Here is a 19,944-nt window from a genome sequence, read left to right on the forward strand (position 1 = left end):
GCAAGGAGCTTCCTTGGCCGAGCAACAACCCCGAAGAGGGAGGGGTTGTGTCTGTGCAAGGCGGAGCTCTGGGGAAGGGGCCCTCAGCTCTCCCGTGGCAGCGCTGCTTCCCCTGTGCACACAGAGATCTGCAGGTCAGCATCCTCTTCCAGACGGCTCTGATGTCTCTTTCTTGAGAGGAATGAAAAGTGATGGAAGAGGTCCTGACTTGGAACTCCCCTTCCTTTACTCTCCTGGACAACACAGTTTTTCCATGGGCTGTGCAGAGAACACATGCTGCATTGCTATTTGTGTGCTCTCATTTTGGGAGAACCCTGTCAGTGCAGGCAGTAACCAGGAGCTAACAGAAATTTTGCCCATCACTGATTGCAGAAATTCCACCAAAAAACTATCTGACTGTTCCACAGAGGGAGAACAGCTAGCAGAACCCAAGGAAGTATTTGTGGTCTTCAGGTCTTCAAGGATAGTAGAAAGGAACATCTGCAGTAACATCTGTCAGTGCAGGAGAGTTCATTGTACATGAAACTGAAGCAGACTCCATCACTGCTGGGCATGCTGCCAACAGCAGCAGAGTTGGAGGTTCTCACAGCAGTCTTCTGCATGAAGGAGCTGTGGAAGGGGGCAGACTGGACCACTATCACAGGAGGGATCACAGTTATGACAGTGGAGTTCAGTCACTGCATCACTGCATCTTTTGACCAGAAGCATGAGTCCAGAAGTCCTGCATGGTAGGTACTGGGCAGAGTGGGCACTAGTCATAGGGGTACATAGATCAGGGCTGAAGCTGTATCTGGGAGAGATGTTGAGGAGAAAGCAGAGCACAGGGACAGTGCACAGTAATTAACAAAGGGATAAAAGATTGGCTTCACTTTATCCAGATGTGATGTGAAAATGCTGGCCAGGTGCAACAAGCTGGCTGTCTCGCTTTGTGGAAAATCCATCTCAAGCAAGCCTCACAGTGGCCTTAGAATAGGAAGTGGGAGAAGGGCTTCAGATTCCTGTGATTACCATGAAAAATAGGTGAGAAATGTTGACTAGAATGTGATGGAATTGAGCTGCATATAATGTAGACCCTGCACTGCCCCAGGCCCAGGCATACTCTTCATGGAAGTGACAATTTTCTGAAGTTCTTGTGATGAATAGAAAACAGCCAATGACATCAGCTGAGTGGCTGCTTCTTTTAGTGCTGCTTGTTCAGTTTTGGCTGCTCTTCGAAGCACAGCTAGGGACAGGAATTTATGAAGGGGTCTCTCAGGAACCAGTGTTGGACCAGTACTGTTTATTTTTCCATTAATGCTCTCCATGACTGGACAAAGTGCTTTCTAAGCATGTGTATAGAGGACCCCTGAATGAGAAGAGCTGTCAGGACCTCATGATACAGGATGAGAGAAAAGAGGAACCAATCAAGATGCATACAGAGACTGACACTCAAGGGTTGCATGGAAATGATGGGAAGAAATAAATCTCGCCATTCACAACAGCTAATGAGGAATCAAGCAATCTCCAGGCAACCTCCAGGAAGACAAGCCTGGCCTTTGCAAGAGTTGCAGCTGTGAATCAGGACATGGATGGGGTTTGGTGTGAGACAGACCTATAGAATTGCTCCTTGGGACATACAGAGAGAGGGATGAACACATGGGGAGGGATAGAGTGGTGTGCGGAAGGGGCCCCTCAGATCAGGTTGAACCACATATTTGATCCCCACAGATTGTTCAGTCCTCTTACGAATCATTTCTTAACTCTGCACCATCTCACTCAGTCTTCTGCACACTGGATGGACAGATTAACAGTTACTGGGGAGAGTGGCATGAGTGGTTTATGTGCCAAATGGAGGAGTCAGGCAAGGGCTGAAGATGTCCCTGCCACGTGCTGTGTGCTGCTACAAGAAGAGGGGTCCACAATTCTCTAATGGAACACATGCAGGTCTTCAACCCCAACCAGATGTGGCAGGCACAGTTTTTATCCCATAACTACCCGGTTGTACAGCCAATACTGAGGGAGACGTGGGGTTTAGCACGTGTAGCTGGAGTCGGGGATGGATTGTCTGAATCCTCCCTAGGAGAGATTTTACGATATGGATGACTCTGAGATCTGGGCTCAGCTTTGGATCTGGCTGATCCTGTCAGGGAATCTGTAACTGAGCCTCCTGGATCCCTCTCAGACTCTCCTACGCATTCAAATCCTGTTGCTCCACATTCCCAGCCGTCGTCCCGGCGCCTTTGTCGGCCATTCTTGTCACCTCGAACAGCGACATCAGCACCACGGGCAGCAGCAGCCTGCAGGACCCGGGGCTCGGGGAGATCTCAGGTTGCCGCGTTTCCGGGCAGCAGCACACGACCCGTTTCCGCTGCCGCGTTTCGGGATCTGCGTCAGCGCCTGGCACAGCGGGGGTAACAAGCCACGGCCACTTCGCGCTTCCTGACCATTCCCGTCCGGTCCGTATTCTCTCCTGCCTCTCTCGCTGGGGACACTGCAAGAGGGAAGGTGGTTTCTTCTGTATTGCAGGAGCTTTCGCAGCTGTCCCTCAGCTAGCTGCCTACTTGGCCGTGCAGGGTTTCCTCTGCAGGAACACTAAGAGCCCAAACCCCGCTACCCGAGCACAGGTGCCCAGCACTCGCAGCCCGGAGCAACCCCGAGTGACGCCAGCGGAGACAGGGAGGAGTAGGGCGGAGCAGGGAGGAGCAGAGCGGCGGGATGCGGCTGTGCCGGGCGGGGCTGACCGCGGTACTCCTGGGTACGCGGGGCTGCCGCCGGCGGGGCCGGGGCCGCGCTCGCCTTTATCCGCCCCACTTCTTTCCGTCTTCCTCCTCTTCTCTCCGCTGCATTCAGACCGGTTGTTTCCGGCGAGCTCAGCCCACCGTTCCCTCCCGTCCTCCCTTCCTCCCCACCTTCCTGACTATAGACATCCCTTCCCACACTGGTGCATCCTACACGGCCTTTTCCCCTCAGCTGCTTTTGCTGCTGGGATGTGTTATTTTTTGTTGGAGAAATGGATGTTCTGAGATTGCATTTTCTTTTCTTCTCGGCAGTGGCTGTGAGCAGAGCTCAGGTGCAGCAGAAGCCGACGGCAGAGACACTCGAGGGCACCGGTATCAACGTCACCTGCTCACATCCCAGTATACAGGTCAACGAGAACATCCACTGGTATCGTCAGCTCCCAGGCAAAGGCCTCGCATTCCTCGTCAGCGCTTTTAAAGGCTCCAAGGAGGTGGCGGACCCGTTGGGGTGGCTGTCGGTGTCGGAAGACCGCCGCTCCAGCGCCCTGTGGCTCGCCCGGCCCCGGCTCGCGGACGCGGCGGTGTATTACTGCGCCGTGAACCCACGGGAAGCGAAGCCGGGGCTGCGGCCGGGCACGAACCTCTTTGGGCGTGGTGGGGGCACAGTGCTGTCTGGACCCGCAGGGGGCGCTGCCGCTCCTCCCGCCGTGTTCGCTGCGCACGAGCTGAACATGTCCCTTGCTCTGCTCGGCATCCCAGTTACAGTTTCCAGCTTCACACCTTCTTGAGTGTTGAATGTATGTGCTGATGTCACAGACACCTTCATGTGATCTCCTCAGTGACACTGATTTGAGAGTATGAGACTGAGAGGATTCAGATCCTGTGGCATCCTCTTCCAGAAGTCACTGATGTCTGTGTCTTGAAAGGAGTGAAAAGTGTTGAAAGAGAACCTGACCCAGAACTCCACTTCCTTTACTCTCCCGGACAACACAGTTTTTCCATGGGCAGTGCAGAGAACACATGCTGCATTGTGATTTGTGTGCTGTGCTGCACCCTGAGGACTTTAAGGAACTGGTCTGAAACTCACCTGAGCTTTTCAGTCCCATGCGGATTGCTTCTTTTTTCCAAATTCTCAGCAGGTTTGGCCTTTACAGAGTGGCCTTTCTGTATAATGCATTTGTACTGTTACGCTGCTTCCTGCCCTAACCTTCATGCAGAAATCTCAGAACTGGATGGAGCACAGGAGATGATGCACAGTTTTCTTGTACTAATTCTTCCACATGAATGCATTCTACATAATGAAAGACTCCCACAAGGCCTCACCAAGAGGTATCATCTGTGGGAAGATGTATGTGTGATTGAGTTACCAGAGAGCTTATCAGACTCTTTGATGAACCTTATTATTGGGAAACCCTGGGAGACTAGAGTGTGAAACAGTGAGCAAGCAGTGTCTGTTTGCTCCTAAGAGCACACAGGAGATTCCATTGATATTCACTGTTAATCCTGTTATTCTCAAGGAACCTTTCATCCTTGATCACTTTGTTTGGGAGAAGCTGGGACTAGTTAACTGATTAGAGAAACTGTTAGAAGAACAGGAGTGTCTTGTTTGTAAGTAAAATGGTATATAAGATGTATGCTGAACTCAATAAACAGACTATCCTGATGCAACAAGAGAGCTCTCTGTTCTGACTGAGCACCGACATCATCTGCAGTCCAGGTCTGCCCTTTATTCCTAGCAAATTGAGACCACCATGAAAAGGATCGTGTGCAGGCTGAGGCTGGGATGTGGGTAACATTAGTGACTCTGAAGAGGGAAATTAGTTTTCTTCCAAAGGGAGCTGTTGTGCAGGCAGCAACAGAGCTGCCAAAAGTCTGTGCGCAGCACACCTGTTGAAGATCCTATAGGACATGCATCTGTCAGACCCATACCACCCAGTTTGTCTATGGGGAATTAGACACTTGAAGTGAATACAAGGGAAAGAGAGGAAAGAGTAGAAGATGAAGAACATAGCTTTGAGTGTGGCGGGCACTTTCTGCCATAGTACTGTCTGGAAATTCAGTAGAGATCAAAGCACGCAGAGGTGATTCAGACTCCATCACAGCTGAGAATGCTGTCAATCACAGGATAACAGGTGGTGTTCTGCAGGTAAGATCTGAGGGTGAGGCCAAGCAGGGCCACTATTATGGGAAGGGGTTTAACAATGACAGTGTATTCTCTGCAGTGTTTCTAATGGATGGAAAACATCCCAGATAATCACATGGGTAGTGTGGCTGTTTCCACTCACACTGCCTTTTCATTTTCTGGATTCTGTTACACCCATGCCTTCACGGAAGCTGCTTCTGAGAGTTAGGAATTAGAGGCCCCAGGATTTCTAGAACAGGTATGAGACAGAAGAGAAAGAATATGGAACAAGAAAAGTTCTATATTTCATAGTCTGTAATTTGTAGCTCTCTTCCTGAAGGGGTCATGAAGAATGGCTGAATGAATGCCTGGAGGAGGATGGACAAATCTTTCTATACCTGTGCCTGTGGAAGAAGTGAGAGAGAGACAGGACAGGGCTCTTCTTGGGCTGGCCTGCATGGAAACAGTCAGGCTTTACCGTGGGCATTATGGTTGCTGTCATCGTCATCATCCTCATGCTATGCCTTGCATGATAGTTACCTACATCTGCATCACCTCCAGAATTCTCTCTATTCCCTCAGATTTCACTTACCAGAAGGCAATCTTCACTGTCCCTCCTGTCCCAGCACAGTTCCCTGTGTATCAGAGGCCTAGTCCAGATCCAACCAAAGCCTACCTGAAAACTCCATCCCTTGAATGTCCTGGACCTTCAAGGAGCCTGGCAGGGAAGGATGAGTGCAGTATGTTGGGCAATAGAGACATAGACCTGCAACAAAGCAAGGGGAAGGCCATGTTGTGTACAGACTACTGGACAAGGACTAGGCCAGAGCTATTCTTTATGGTTACACTGGGCTTTGGTGGGCTTGGTTCTGATGCCCTTTGTCTTGTGATCTCACCTGAGCTAGCACTGTCTGACACAACAACTGGCCTGAGGAGAGATGCTGCCATCCTCATGTTATGTAGTAATGATTCTCCATGCCATTGCTGTGATGCTGGCATCACACAGAATTCGTGTGAAAGTAAATCCCTCACAAAACAGAGCCCCTGGGTGTGCTGATGCATGAAGTTTGTGTGTGGGGAGCAATGATACTTCATGGAGCACGTGGTCTTTTTCAGCCCAAATGCACAGGGACTATGAAAGGATCTTGGTGCCTGGGGAAAGACACCCCAGTGTGAGTCCAGCAACATGTCACACTCTCACTGATGTTTCCCACTGGAGACTGGGATATCTTCTCTCACATGAAGTCTTCAGAGGAGAAGGGTAGTGTTGGGTCACTTCGAAGGCCTTCCAATTCCTCAGCCGGGGGAGAATTGTTCCATTTTGTGGTAGATGCAACAACACCAAGAAGCTGTGAGTGTTTGGGAATGAGTCACTTTCCTGGGCCTTCCTGAACCCATGGGAATGTTGAGTTCCAAGGGACTGGGGGCTCCAGTGTGTGGCCTTCTGTAGCTGGTAGCAATGCTGCCCTGTGGAAGCCCTCAAACTCAGGCAGCTTGGCAAAAGTATGGCAGGGCCAGGAACTCTGCAAAAAGCTGTTAGGAGCACCCAGAAAAGCTGCCCAGGTGCAGCAGGAGTCATTGGCAGAGACCAGCGAGGGCACCGGCATCAACAGTACTGTCAACTCCCGGGCCGAGGTCCCACATTCCTCATCAGCACTTTTAAAGGCTCCAAGGAGATTCCAGAACAGGTGGGATATGCTGTTGGAGTCGGAAGACCGCCTTTCCAGTGCCCCGTGGCTCGCCCAGCCCCGGTTCGCGGATGCTGTCATGTATTACTGCACGTTGGTAGCACGGGGAGAGGAGTCAAGGCTGCAGCCAGTTAAGAACCACTATGGGCTTGACAGGGGCACAATGCTGTCCAGGCCCACATGGGACTCTGCCTGCACGGCCACCAAACTCCATCCTGACCAGCATGCACTTCCCTGAGTTCTCGAGAGAAGTGAACACTGCACAGGCGGCAGTGATTCATTGAGGCCAATGTGAGTCATACACACCTATGCTCACCTAGGTGAGCAAGATGGCATAAATGACAATGCAAGCTCATGTGCACCATGAAGATGTCCTCACGGTTCTACTACATCTGCTATCCTCTCTTTCCTCCCCGGTGCCACATTGATGAAAGCAGGAGGAACCCAGTTTCTATGAGCCAGCAGAGTAGCTTACACCCATGGCCTCCCACACAGCAGTTGGAAGAAAAATCAAAAGCTCAAATGGGATGCAGAAATCTTTAATGAATATATTTAGAGGAAAATGAGATCACACTGGGCAGGGACTTCACAGTGCAGGATTCACTCATTCCCATGTTTGAGCTCTTGCAAGGCTAGTGCCTGCCTTTTAGAGAGGGAAGGGATGATCCTTAGGAGCTACTTAGGAGCAGAAGTGAAAGGTAAAAAATATAAGAAAAAGAAAACAGAGTTAAAGGGTTAGGTCAGGCAAAAAAGAGACATGAGCCATGTTTTCAGAAAGCCCAGGATTGCCCCTCCTGCCAGCAGTTCCTAAGGTAGCTGAGCATGGTCTGGAATTCTGAAAGCAGGGGCTTGAATATTCCTTCTTGATCCAGCACCATATTTCTGGTTTATGGACGAATTTCTCCAGGATCACAGCCAGTGGCTTTAGCAGGGAGGGTACCTTCTGCCACAGTAGCGGCTGCCAAAGCCGGACAAGTCAAAGCCCCCTGAGGTGATGGGCACACCCTCAGAGCTGAGGATGCTGCCAACAGCAGCAGAGGTGGAGGATCCCACAACGGTGTTCTGCGGGAAGGAGCTGAGGATGGGTCCGGGCAGGGTCACCACCACGGGAGAGGGCTCGATGGCAACATTGGAACTCTGGCACTGCCTGACACAGGGCTCATTGCAGCTGCTGGCCAGAGGAGTCGGGCCACAGGGCCGGCATGGCACACACTGGGTGTAACAAGACATGTCTTAGGACTTCAGGTATACCTAGGAAAGAGGAAGAGAAGTGTCATGGTTTTGTGCTGTTGCACAAGCACTCTCTGAGCAGACGTCATCTCCACCATGTTCTCCCATAGTATAGAACTCAACTATCTCATAATGTTTCTATTCAGGCAAGAGGAGAAGAGATGGCTTCACACTTACCTGGTTCCCAGTGAGGAGAAGGCAAGATAGGTGGATGGCAGAGTTGGGAACTGGGCTGCCTTTTATACTGGTCCTTCGTCGCTGCAGTTCCAGAGGTCCGGTTGATGCAGGCCATAATTTTCTGACCAGCTAACATTAAATGCAAGCTGTCCTTTCTCATTATATGGGCTGGTTTTTGATTTCCTGCAGTGCTACCTTTTCATTTCCAGATTTATGATGAGCCAGTTCTCTAATGAAGGTTTCTTTGAAGTGCTGTCCACAAACAAGACACTGCACTGCCCCAGGCCCAGGCGCTGCCTACATGGAAGTGACAATTTTCTAAGGTGCTCATGATGAATGGAAAACAGCCAATGGCATGAGCTGTGTGGCTCCTTCCCTTAATGCTGCTTGTTCATTTCCTGGATTATGCCACACCCATTCCCTCATGGAGGCTTCTTCTGAGTGCTCAGATTGAGAGGCCTCAGTGTTTGTGGACCAGAACTGAATCAGTGATGGCAGAGGACTCATGGATCCCGCTCAGTCAAGCAATGCTGTCTGGGGCTACGCTGCATATGCATTTGTCACGTCTTCCTCTTTTTCTCCATCCCATCTTGCTCCAGTGGGCTCATGTGATTGGATGTTATGGCACGTGGGCTGGACTGCTGGGTTTCAATTCTCTTTCTCATCATGTTTTCCTCTGGATAAGCTGCATTACCTCTTTGGACCTCTCTCACTAAGCCATCCCTGCACACCTGCAAATTGTGCTTGCAGCTCATCTGGAGCCCTGTCCTACTCAGAGCACTGTAGTTTTGCCCTGCCAGAAAGGTCCCCAGTGTCTCTTCAGTCAGCTCCCCATAGCTTCAGCCCATGCCTCTCCAGCCATGTGTGTGCATGAGCATGAGTGATGAGTGCACGCATGTACCTGAAGTGTGTGTGTGCTTTTGTTTCCATGTGTGCCTACTCTTTTGTGAGTGCATTGATGTAGCCTTTATTTTCAGAGGGCTGTTTGTCAGAGAATGCAGTAATTGGGGGAGAAGGGAATTCCTAGAGAGACCAGCAGGAGGGATGTGATGACGCTGCGTCTGAGGGCAATGGCTTCCAGAAAACAGCACTGAAGCAAAAAATGTAGAGACATGACAAAAGAGAGCAGGAGATCAGTGATCAAATTGATTCTTCTGGGCTTTAACAGACCACCCCAGGTGGCACATGGTACTGTTTGTCATTATCTTTCCCATGCCTCTCCATAACTCAATGAGAATGACTTCTCATTTGTCAGTGTGGGAAGTGAAAGGCACCTGTGGATACCACTCTATATTTTCCTTAGCAAGTTCATCTTCATGGAGATCTGGTATAGCATTGTTTCCAAAAGTGGAGAATTTCTTTTGTCACATGGGAGAATTATCAGTGTTTCCAGGTGAAATGCACAGTCATCTAGGAATCTGGAATGTCTAGTCTTCTCAGTGTTGCTCTTTGCTTTACATAAACATATATATATTGCCTATGGCCAGGAATATCACTGTCCATTTCACCTGTAGTTCTGGGTCAGTTTGTAGCATGGTCTTTGGGACAGGAACTTGATTGTTCTCATCCTCATTTTCCAAAATGCTCCACTGTTTATCATATGTTCTGACATCTCCATTATCTTTGTAGTTCTCCCTGCTTCCTCTCCTTTTACTCATCAGAAGACATTCTCCACTTGTGCTTCCATCACAACACGATTACCATTTTTTAATGGATTTATTGAAAGAGACGGAAAACAAGCTGTTACAAATGAGACTGGATTCAAGAGGATTGTGGTTTAGCTTTCCTTAAGCCTGTGTGGAGAAAGGTGATGGAGTCACAGACTTTTGTGTGTTTGCTCTGCCTCAGATTATGCTATGATTCCCTGATTCCCTGCATTTCACATGTGATGAGATGATCTGTGGACACTGTGGCTTTTTTAACAAAAAAAAAAAAAAAAAAAAAAAAAAAAAAAAAAAAAGGACCAGGAGTGGCGGAGTGGCCTGTCTGAAGGTGTGAGTACAGGTTTTGAAGTGGAAAACAGCAAGAAAGTCAAGGAACAGGGAACCTGTGGATTCTCTCATCTTAGGGACAAATGGGCCAAGAAAGGCACTGTGCTGAAGAGTGCTATGATTGCAGCACCCTCACATGCAACACGGTTGAAATCCAGCCCTGCCATCAACATTGTTGAAATCCAGCCCTGCCATCATCCTCCATATTCAACCCCACCAGAGACCTCCCAGCAGCAGCCCTTCTGCACTGTTGAGGCTTGGCTGAAGTGCAAAAGATCTGGTTGCAGGCACACATAGCCCGGGGAATGCAGGGGAATTCCAGTAACAATTTACATCACCCCACAGGGCAAAAAGCACACTTGCTATCCTTTGGAAATTATTCAATTAAAAAAACATGCCTAGACAAAATGGTTTGGCAGTTGCCAAATTTAAGATCTCCTTTGAATACATTACTTGTACTTGTTTCTATCATTCGGAGAGAACCACTGCTATGCCCAGTTATCTTTAGCCACCATTCTTGGCCAAGAGTGGCCTTCAGGTGTGGGGTGCAGCAGGAAGAAACAAGATTCATTTCTACAGCAGTGTTGCCACAAGGCCCTCATTTCCTGGCCAAGACGTGTAGAGGGGAAAGGAGGTCACTTCAGGCTGGTTTTGAGGTGCCTTATAAGCATATATACACACACATACATATATGTAGGATAATATGGGAGTGTTCCCGACTCACTAGCGGAACAGAAGTCAAAAAGCAGAAGTCAAAGCCTGTTGTTCCACATTCCCAGCCGCCCGTCCCAGTGACGCTGCCGGTCTTTCTGGGGATCCTCGAGCAGCGACATCAGCACCACGGGCAGCAGCAGCCTGCGGAACCCGGAGCTCGGGGTTTTCTGTTTTCTCCTGTACCAAGGGGCTTTCGCAGCCTTTCCTCAGCTCTCCGCCTACACTTCAGTGTCCGGCCTACGCTGCAGGACATGCAGAGCCCAAACCCCGCTACCCGCAGTCAGGAGCCCAACACTCGCATCTCGGAGTAACCGCGAGTGACGCCAGCGCAGGGCGCAGCCCCAGGGCGGAGCTGGCGGCGGCGGAGGGGAAGATGCGCCGCGGGACGAGCTGAGCAGGGGCTGGCAGGGCAGCGCGGAGCGGGCGGCGGAGCGGCGGGATGCGGCAGTGCCGGGCCGCGGGGCTGACCGTGGTGCTCCTGGGTGCGCGGGGCTGCGGGGATGTTTTTTCCGATATGATGACCGTCTCTTTCCTCCCGGCTGCATTCAGACCGGCTGTTTTCGGAGAGCTCAGCCCTCCTTTTCCACCTGTCTGCCCTTTCTCCTTTTGCTCCTTAAAAAATCTCTCCCCACACTGCTGGTTGCCGCACCGACTTTTGCTCTCACCCCTTGCTCTTTCTGGTTCGGAAACTCCTTAAAAATATACCAGCATATTTATTTATTTATTTCCCAGACAACAAGTTAGTGAGATTTTCCATCTACTCAGAAAGTGTTCATCTCTGTGAACTTTTTATATTCTCGTCTGCATACCATTTCTTTTCCAGTGAAGAGATTTCCTGAGCTTGCTGTTAATTTTCTTCTCAGCATTGGCTGCGTGCAGAGCCCAGGTGCAGCAGGAGCCTTCGGTAGAGACCAGCGATGGCACCGGCATCAACATCACCTGCTCACACCCCAACATACAAGCGGCTTCCATCCACTGGTACCGACAGCTCCCGGGCCGAGGCCCCGCATTCCTCGTCAGCGCTGTTACAGGCTCCAAGGAAGTGCCGGACCCGTTGGGGCGGCTATCGGTGTCGGCGGACCGCCGCTCCAGCGCCCTGTGGCTCTCCTGGCCCCGACTCGGGGACGCGGCGGTGTATTACTGCGCCGTGGACCCACGGGAAGCGAAGCCGGGGCTGCGGCCGGGCACGAACCTCTTTGGGCGTGGTGAGGGCACAGTGCCATCCTTGCCCGCAGGGGGCGATGCAGCACGTATGGCTGGGGCCTCCCGAGCTGACACTGCTGACATGGAACATGTCCCTTGCACTGCTCGGCAGCCTCTGGTGAAAGTTGCACACCTTCATGAGTACGGCATGTCGAGGTCGCAGACACAATCAAGCGGTCCCTACAGTGGATATTCTTTAAAACCACCAGATGATGTGACAGGATTTAGGCCTCCTGCAGGTGAGGTGTAGATTCAGTAGAGGCCACTGTAAGGTGTGTTGGTTGTGAGACCAGGGCTCCAGATGAGCTGCCAGCACAATTTGCAGATGTACAGGGATGGCTCAGTGAGAGGAGTCCAAAGAGATAATGCAACTAACCTTTGGGCTTAGCTGTGAGCAGAAAAAGTGCAGTGCAAAGACCAGTAGTTCCCTCTTCTGCCATTGGCAGAGAGATCTGCTGCTGCAAGGGACAGTGCTCAAGAGAGCAGTCTCTGCAGTCTGCAGTGTGTCACAACCTCCCATTCTTCTAGCAAAGGAGAAGGGTCTCCATAAACACTCATTTCTTACCCACCAGGAGCAAAGGCATTCTCTCTGGGCAGTTCTGGAGGCCATACAAGGTGGGAAAAATAATCAAAAGCTCAAAGGAGATGCAGAAATCTTTAGTGAATGATTATAGAGGAAAATGAAGCCACACTGAACAGAGGCCCCACGGTGCGGGATTCATCCATTTGCAAGTCTGAGCTCACATAAGGCTTGTGCCAACATTTTTGGAAGGGAACCTGTTGGTTCTGAGGATGCTCATAGCCCATAGGAGATAAAGGGCGGAAAAATAAATAAATAAATAATGAAATTAAAAAAAAAAAAAAAAAAAAAAAAAAAAAAGGAAAGAAAGTGGAGAGAGTTAGGTAGAGGGTAGTAAAAAAGGACATGTGCCATGTTTATGTGCCATGTTTTCAGAAAGCACAGGATTGTCTCATGCTCTCAGCATTTCCTGGAGTATACAAGTAGCGTCAGGTAGGAGGAAAGAGGATCTTGGTGTTTCTGACTGAGGTCATTACATCTTCTGTTACTGCTAACTGCGTGGAAAAAGAGGCCAACCTTCACCTTGCTACAACCTCTTTTATGGCACTTTCCTCAGCTGTTCCTCATAAGACTTCACTGCTTCATTGCCTTTCTGTGGACAAGCTCCAAGACCTCAAGGTCTTTTTAGCAGTGAGGGTTCCAAAACTGAGTACAGTACTCAAGGTGCATCCTCACTGGTTCCAAGTGTAGAGGGATAATCTCCTCACTTGTTCAGCTGACTGCACTATTTCTACATCATGACTACAAGCCATGATGACATTGGCCTTCTTGGCCACCTGAGCACACTGCTGGCTTGTGTTCAGTTGGCCATGAATCAACACTTCCTGTGCAACTTTCCAGACACTGCCCCAAGACTGTAGCCATGCATGGAGTTCTTGGGACTGAACAGCAGGTCTTGGAACGTGGTCTTGTCATAGCTCATACAGTTGTCCTCAGCCCAGCAATCCAGACTGTCCTGATCCCACTGTAGTAATCTCAGGCCAATGAACACTTCCCCTTCTTTGTGTCATTATTGCACTCAATTCCTTCATCCAGATCATTAGTAACAACATTAAACTGGATGGGGTGCAACACCAACTCCTGGGAGCACCACTCATGACCGGTCTCCTGATAGATTTAACTCCGTTTACCACCACCCTCTGGGCCAGTCTTTTACCCAGCAAAGACGGTACCTGTCCAAGCCGTGGGCTGCCAGGACAATGTTGTGGAAGACAGTCTCAAAGGCTTTCCTGACATCTAGGTAGACAACATCATCAGCCTTTCCATCCTCTACCAGATGGGTCACCTGGTTATAGAAGGAGATAACGTTGGTCAAGCAGGATTAGTTCTCAAGATGCTTGCCATCATCTTTTAGAAGTCATGACTGTCAGCTGAAGTCCCTGGTGGGTGGAAAAATGAATACATCCCTCCCATATTGAAGAAAGGGTGAAGACCTGATCAACTATGGGTTGGTGAGCCATATGTCTGTGCCTAGGAAGATCATGGAGCAGATCCTCCTGGAAGAGACGTTAAGGCACATTACAGGACAAGGTGGTGATCCACACAACCAGCATGGTTTTACCAAGGGCTGATTGCTCCTGACCAATCTGGTGGCCTTTTATGATGGAGTGATGGCATCAAGTGAACCAAGGAAGGGTAATTGATGTCATCTACCTGGACTTCTACTAGGCCCTTGATACGGTCCAATGAAACATTTAGTTCTCTAAACTGGGAAGATATGAAGGGTGGAACATTCAGTGGATAAGGGATCGGTTGGGTGGTTTCAACAACTTTGCTGAAGACTTTAAGCACAGTGGTGCACAAAATGCAACAGACGGAGCGGATGCCATCCAATGGGACCTGCACAAGCATTGGAAGTGGGTCCGTGAGAACCTAATGAAATGCAAGAAGGCCAGTTGCAAGTTGTGCTAGGTAATCTCAGCTATGTGTACGGACTGGGGCAACTCCTTCAGAGCAGCTGTGTGGAAAAGTACTTGGGGGTCTGGTGGATGAAAAGCTTGACATGAGAGAGCAGTGTGTGCTTTCAGCCTGGGAGTACAACTGTATCCTGGGCTGCGTGAAAAGGAGGGATGGCAAGCAGGGCAAGGGAAATGATTGTTCCCCCATCTCTGTCCTCATGAGACCTCATCGAGAGTAATTCATCCAGGATTGCCCATGGCTGGAGATTCTTGCAGGCAGGCAGCTGCTTTCTCCTGTGCCTGAAACGCCTCCACAGCCGTTCACTGGGTGCCCCGCGGGACATGCAGAACCGCCTCGCAGTGCCCAAACCACACTACACAAGCACAGGCTCCCAGCACTCGCAGCCCGTAGCAACCCCTAGTAAAACTGGCGCAGGGCGCAGGCCCGAGGAGGAGCTGGAGGCGGCGGCGGGGAGGTGGCGCTACCGGCGGAGCAGATCCGGGGCTGGCGGGTGCAGCGCGGCGCAGGCAGTGGAGCGGCGGGATGCGGCATTGCCGGGCCGCGGGGCTAGCGGTGCTGGTCGTGGTGCTCCTAGGTGCGCGGGGCTGCCGCCGGCGGGGCCGGACTGAGGGGGCTGCGGGCTCTCCTCTTACCCTTCGGCTTCTCTCCAAGCTCACGCACCTCTCTCATTCTGCATGAAATTCCAGTGGGAGAAAATGAATTGTCTCAGTTTGCTTCTTTTATTTTTCTTCTCAGCAGTGGTTTTGAGCAGAGCCCAGGTGCAGCAGGAGCCGTCGGCAGAGACCAGGGAGGGCACCGGCATCAGCATGACCTGCTCACACCCCACTATTCAGGGCAGCGAGTACATCCAATGGTACCGTCAGCTCCCGGGCAAAGGCCCCACATTCCTCGTCAGCGCCGTTAAGGGCTCCAAGGAGTTGCCGAACCCGGCGGGGAGGCTGTCGGTGTCGGAAGACCGCCGCTCCAACGCCCTGTGGCTCGCCAGGCCCCGGCTCGGGGACGCAGCGGTGTATTACTGCGCGTTGGTAGCACGGGGAGAGGAGCCGGGGCTGCGGCCGGACACGAACCTCTTTGGGCGGGGTGAGGGCACAGTGCCGTTCGGGCCCGCAGGGGGCGCTGCCTGCAGGGCAGACAAACTCCATCCTGACCAGGGTGCACCTCTCTGAGTTCTGGAAAGAAAATAGCAGGGCACCAATAGCAACCATTTACTGAGGCCGGTGTGAGTCAGATAGTTATGTTTGAAGTGGGTAGGACAGCGCAACTGACAACATGAGCTGTGTTTGACAGCAGAGGGACATCCACAGAGTTTTATTCCACCTTCTATCCTCACATTCTTCTCAAGTGTTACACTGATGAGAGCAGGTAGAGCTATGTTCCTGGAAGCCTGCAGGGTGTTTTGCCTCTGTGGCCTCCCACACACACCTAGTTTTTCCTGTGAGCACAGCAGTGGCTGTGTTCTCTCTTTGCTGAATGTGTGGGGGTTGCTGTTGGAAGAAATAGTGCAAGGCAAAGGTCAATAGCCACATCTAGTGCCCAAGAGAGGAGAATTTTCTGTGTGTCACAGCCTCCCACTCTTCTCAGAACTGAAATTGGTTTTCTTAAACACTCATATTATACCCACAAAGAACAAAGCCATTATCCATGGGCAGCTCTGGGGGCCATACGTGATAGAAATCATAGAATCACAGAACTGTTTGGTTGGAAAAAAACATTTTGTTGGCATTTTGTTGGAGAAGCCAAGGTAGCCTCTTCCTGTTTGTCTTCTCACAGCAAGCCAAAGATATTTGGCTACTCTTAGAACAACAGCTGAAAAATTGTGTCATGTTGTGAGATCCTGAGGGACTTCATTTGCAACAATGTCCAGCATCGTTACTGATGGGACACAGTAGCCCAGGAGGTGACTGGCACTCCTTGGCAGCTGAGGATGCTGCCAGCAGCAGTGGAGGTGGAGGATACGAGAACAGTACTCTGGGGGAAGAAATGGAGTATTGTTTCAGGCAGGATCAACGCCATGTTTGAGAGCTTGATACTGTTAATGCTGGAAAAGAAAATACGAGGCAGAGAAGACAATCTCAATCTCAGACCTCTTTCCAGTCCCTCCCTCTTATCAACCATTCTTGTCCCTTCACCTGTCCCTTCTGACCAGTCTGGGCCCAATATTTCACATATGTATCATTGCAGAAACTTTTTTCCATTCTTCAAATATAATTTTTTATTTTACTTGGCAAGATAATCACAGCAGACAGCTCAAATTGGGTGCAGGGACTCAGAAGACTCTCATCCCACTTTGATGTTCTGTCAGTCTCTGTATTGTCTGTAGCATGTAAAAGAGCACATGCTGAATACTCATTTCCTTCTGCATGCCAGCACTAGCATAGCTTTCTTTTCCCTCCCTTCCTTGAAATTATATCTATCTGAGGGGGTACCCAGCTCTCCCCTGGCAACACTGCTTCCCCTAAGCACCCAGAAATCTAGAGAGAATCCTCTTACAGAAGGGGATGAATTCTGTGTAATGAGAGGAAAGACTGGATGATGTGGACTTTAGCTGGAGAATAGTTATTCCAGTTCCTGTCATCCTTCTTAATCATCTTCACAAATCTGAAAATTGAAAAAGCTTGTCAGACGCTGGGGTTCTTAGCCTAGCAGTATCAGGACCATGTATGTGAGACCGGGCACCAAATAACATCTGTGGGCAGACTGTACAGTTTCCATGGATGGTCTAAAGGAAGCAGGTAATTTGCAAGGGTTGTAAAGTCTCTTGTGTGTGTCTTTGTCAGGCTGACTTCAATATCAGCTTGAAAATCCTCTCAGCCCTGTGAAAGTGTGTAACTGCTGGGCTGTGCACACAACTCTTTCTGACCATCAGGAGAGGGGTGACCAGCAGGGATCTACTCTTCTCTTGTGAAGCCCCATCTGGAGTACTGTGTCCAGGTGTGGAGCCCTCGGTACAAGAAAGACAGAGAGCTGTTGGAACGGGTCCAGAGGAGGGCCACAAAGATGATCAGGGGGCTGGAGCACCTTCCCTATGAAGTCAGGCTGAGGGAGCTGGGCTTGCTCAGCCTGGAGAAAAGAAGGCTGCAGGGCGACCTCATTTCAGGCTTTCAGTACCTGAAGGGAACCTATAACCAGGAGGGGAGTAAACTCTTTGAAAGAGCTGATAATAGCAGGACAAGGGAAAAGGGTTTTAAGTTGAAAGAGTGAAGATTTAGGTTGGATGTTAGGGGAAGTTCTTTACTAGGAGGGTGGTGAGGTCTGCTCTGACAATACTGAGACAGGAAAAGACTGAGCAAGGGCTTTCCTCCCTCCACACACACAAAACAGAACAATATGTTACCAACAGGATGCCAGGAACACCACTCAGGATCTCCTGGGAGGCTAAGAATAATCCCAGATTCTCTGAGACGGGCAGCACTGTGCAGAGCTGGAAGAACTCCTCACTGCACAAGCTTTGTGAGACACGCATCTATCACATCATTCTCTTGGCCTTTGCTTGAGCCTCACCCTAACAATAACCTTAACAATAAACCTACACCTAACCATAACCTAACCCTAATCCTAACACTAACCCTACCCTAACCTGAACCCTAACCCAAACCCTAGCCCAAACCCTAACCCTACTCTAACTGTAACCGTAACCCTACCCTAACCCAAACCCTAATCCTAGTGCTAACCCTGAACCTACCCTACCTAAACCCCGACAATAACCCTAATCCTAAACCTCCCGTAACCTTAATCCAAACCTTAACCCTAACCCTTCCCTAACCCTAAACCTAAGTCAAACCTTAACCCTAAACCTAACCCTAATCCTAACCCTACTCTAATCCTAACCCTAATCCTAACCCTAACCTTACCCCTACCCAGACAAGTGTTTTTGTTCATGTGCTCCATCAATGTGGAGAAGGATAGGTAACAAGGAGTAATGCTATGCCTTGCCTTGCAAGAAAGTGTTCTACAACAGATAATTAGTCTTCCCTTCATTACTGGAAATTGACATAAGAGGAAATGTCAGGTACAACTGAGGGGGTACAACTTTTTATGAGGGTGGATAGTGACAGGACAAGGGGTAATAGTTTTAAATAAAGACAGGGGAGGTTTAGGTTGAATATTAGCAGGCGGTTTTACACACAGAGGGTGGTGACAGGTTGCCCAAGGAGGCTATGGATGCCCCATCCTTGGAGGCATTCAAAGCCAGGCTGGATGTGGTTCTGGGCAGCCTGGTCTGGTGGTTGGTGACCCTGAAAATAGCATGGGGGATGAAACTAAATGATCATTGTGGTATATATGTATTCTCTACTTCAGAATCTTCTAATTTGTAGCTCACTTCCAGGAAGGGTCATGAAGAAGAGAGTACTTGAATGGATGCCTGGAGAAAGATGGACAAAACTTTCTATACCTATCTCTGTGGAAGAAGTGAGAGAGACAGAGAATGGAGAGAGATTGATACCATCACTGAACAGTAAAGGCCATGAGAAAACCACATAGACAGAAAAAGACATTGTGTTTGAGTCTTGCTGCTGCTCTTAACGAGCAATAACAGAGCAAACTCAGACATCATCTCCTTCAGAAAGCACAGAGCTATGGTGATCGTGACATTTGTGACTGAATTCGTTCTTCTCAGTTGCCTCAGCAACAGGAAAAGGCAGTGGGGAAATTCAAAGGAATTACCTAGAAGGAACAGAGAAGTTATCCTTTAAGGGTAAGACCAGCTGCCCAACTGAAGTGACTTTACACCAATGCACACAGTTTGGGAAACAAACAGGAGTTGAAAGCTACTGCACTGCTTGAAAACTACAGTATAGTTGTTGTCACTGAAACCTGGTGGTATGATAGCCATGACTGGAGTGTGGCTATTGATGGCTACAAGCTGTTCAAAAGCAACAGGCAAGGAAAGTGGGATAGGAGTGTTGCTATCTACACCAGCAAAGGAGTAGAATGTGAAGAGCTGTCCCTAAAGAACAGTCATGAGCAAGTCAAAAGCCTACAGATGACTGAGACGAAAGGGAGTCTTGTGAGTGGTGTCTACTACAGGCCACCAGATCAGTCGGAGCCAGTTGATGAGGCTTTCTACCTCCAGATACAGGAGAAGTTGGGATCACAAGTGCTTGTCCTGCTGGGGGTCTTTAACCACCCAGACATCTGCTGGAAAATTAGCACAGTGAGTTGCAGGCAATCCATTAGACTCCTGGAATGTACTGAGGATAACTTCCTGAGTCAAGTAATTGATGGCCCCACAAGGGGGGATGCAACCCTGGTTGTTCACCATTGTTATCGTACAGATTGGTGACATTAGGATTGGAGGCTGCCTGGGCAGTAGCAATCATGCTATGGTCGAGTTCACACTCCAGACAAGGGCTCAGCTGATGCTGCGCTCCACATCCCAACACGATGCCCTCCCGTCCGCCGCTCTCACTGGGGACGCTGCAGGCGAGCTGCTGCTTTCTCCTGTGCCTGAAGAGCTTTCACAGCCGTTCCACAGCTCTCCGCACACACGGCCGTGCCGCGGGCAGAGCCGAAGGGCGCGCAAAGCGTAGCTCGCAGCAGCCCCAGTCCCACTGCCGCGCACACGCGCCCAGCACTCGGCAGCCCGGAGCAACCCCGAGTG

At 50.1% G+C, this 19,944-nt stretch overlaps 2 protein-coding genes and 1 gene segment (V, D, J or C); 2 read left to right on the plus strand and 1 right to left on the minus strand.

Moving 5' to 3' along the window:
- The first annotated feature begins 2,317 nt into the window (after positions 1 to 2,317).
- On the plus strand, positions 2,318 to 3,505 carry LOC140262186 (T cell receptor alpha variable 4-like). The segment is given in 2 exon segments: positions 2,318 to 2,734; positions 3,030 to 3,505. Coding segments are annotated over 2 exon segments (516 nt in total).
- A 3,946-nt stretch (positions 3,506 to 7,451) lies between these two features.
- LOC140262188 (feather keratin Cos1-2-like) lies at positions 7,452 to 7,757 on the minus strand. The gene has a single exon (XM_072356368.1). It carries the CDS (start codon positions 7,755 to 7,757, stop codon positions 7,452 to 7,454), a length of 306 nt encoding a protein of 101 aa, XP_072212469.1.
- A 7,048-nt stretch (positions 7,758 to 14,805) lies between these two features.
- The window catches only part of LOC140262391 (T cell receptor alpha chain MC.7.G5-like), a 172,843-nt gene continuing 167,704 nt past the window's right edge, over positions 14,806 to 19,944 (plus strand). Inside the window, exons 1-2 of the mRNA XM_072356706.1 lie at positions 14,806 to 14,916; positions 15,078 to 15,367. Coding sequence (XP_072212807.1) covers positions 14,865 to 14,916; positions 15,078 to 15,367 — 342 coding nt within the window. The 5' untranslated portion in view covers positions 14,806 to 14,864. The remainder of the gene's footprint in view (positions 14,917 to 15,077; positions 15,368 to 19,944) is intronic.

The sequence above is a fragment of the Excalfactoria chinensis genome, chromosome 24, assembly GCF_039878825.1.
Source record: "Excalfactoria chinensis isolate bCotChi1 chromosome 24, bCotChi1.hap2, whole genome shotgun sequence".
NCBI classification, from domain to species: Eukaryota; Metazoa; Chordata; class Aves; order Galliformes; family Phasianidae; genus Excalfactoria; species Excalfactoria chinensis.

What these genes read in the sequence shown, in the direction of transcription:
- LOC140262188 (XM_072356368.1), bottom strand. Translation starts at nt 7,757, where the DNA reads ATGTCTTGTTACACCCAGTGTGTGCCATGCCGGCCCTGTGGCCCGACT.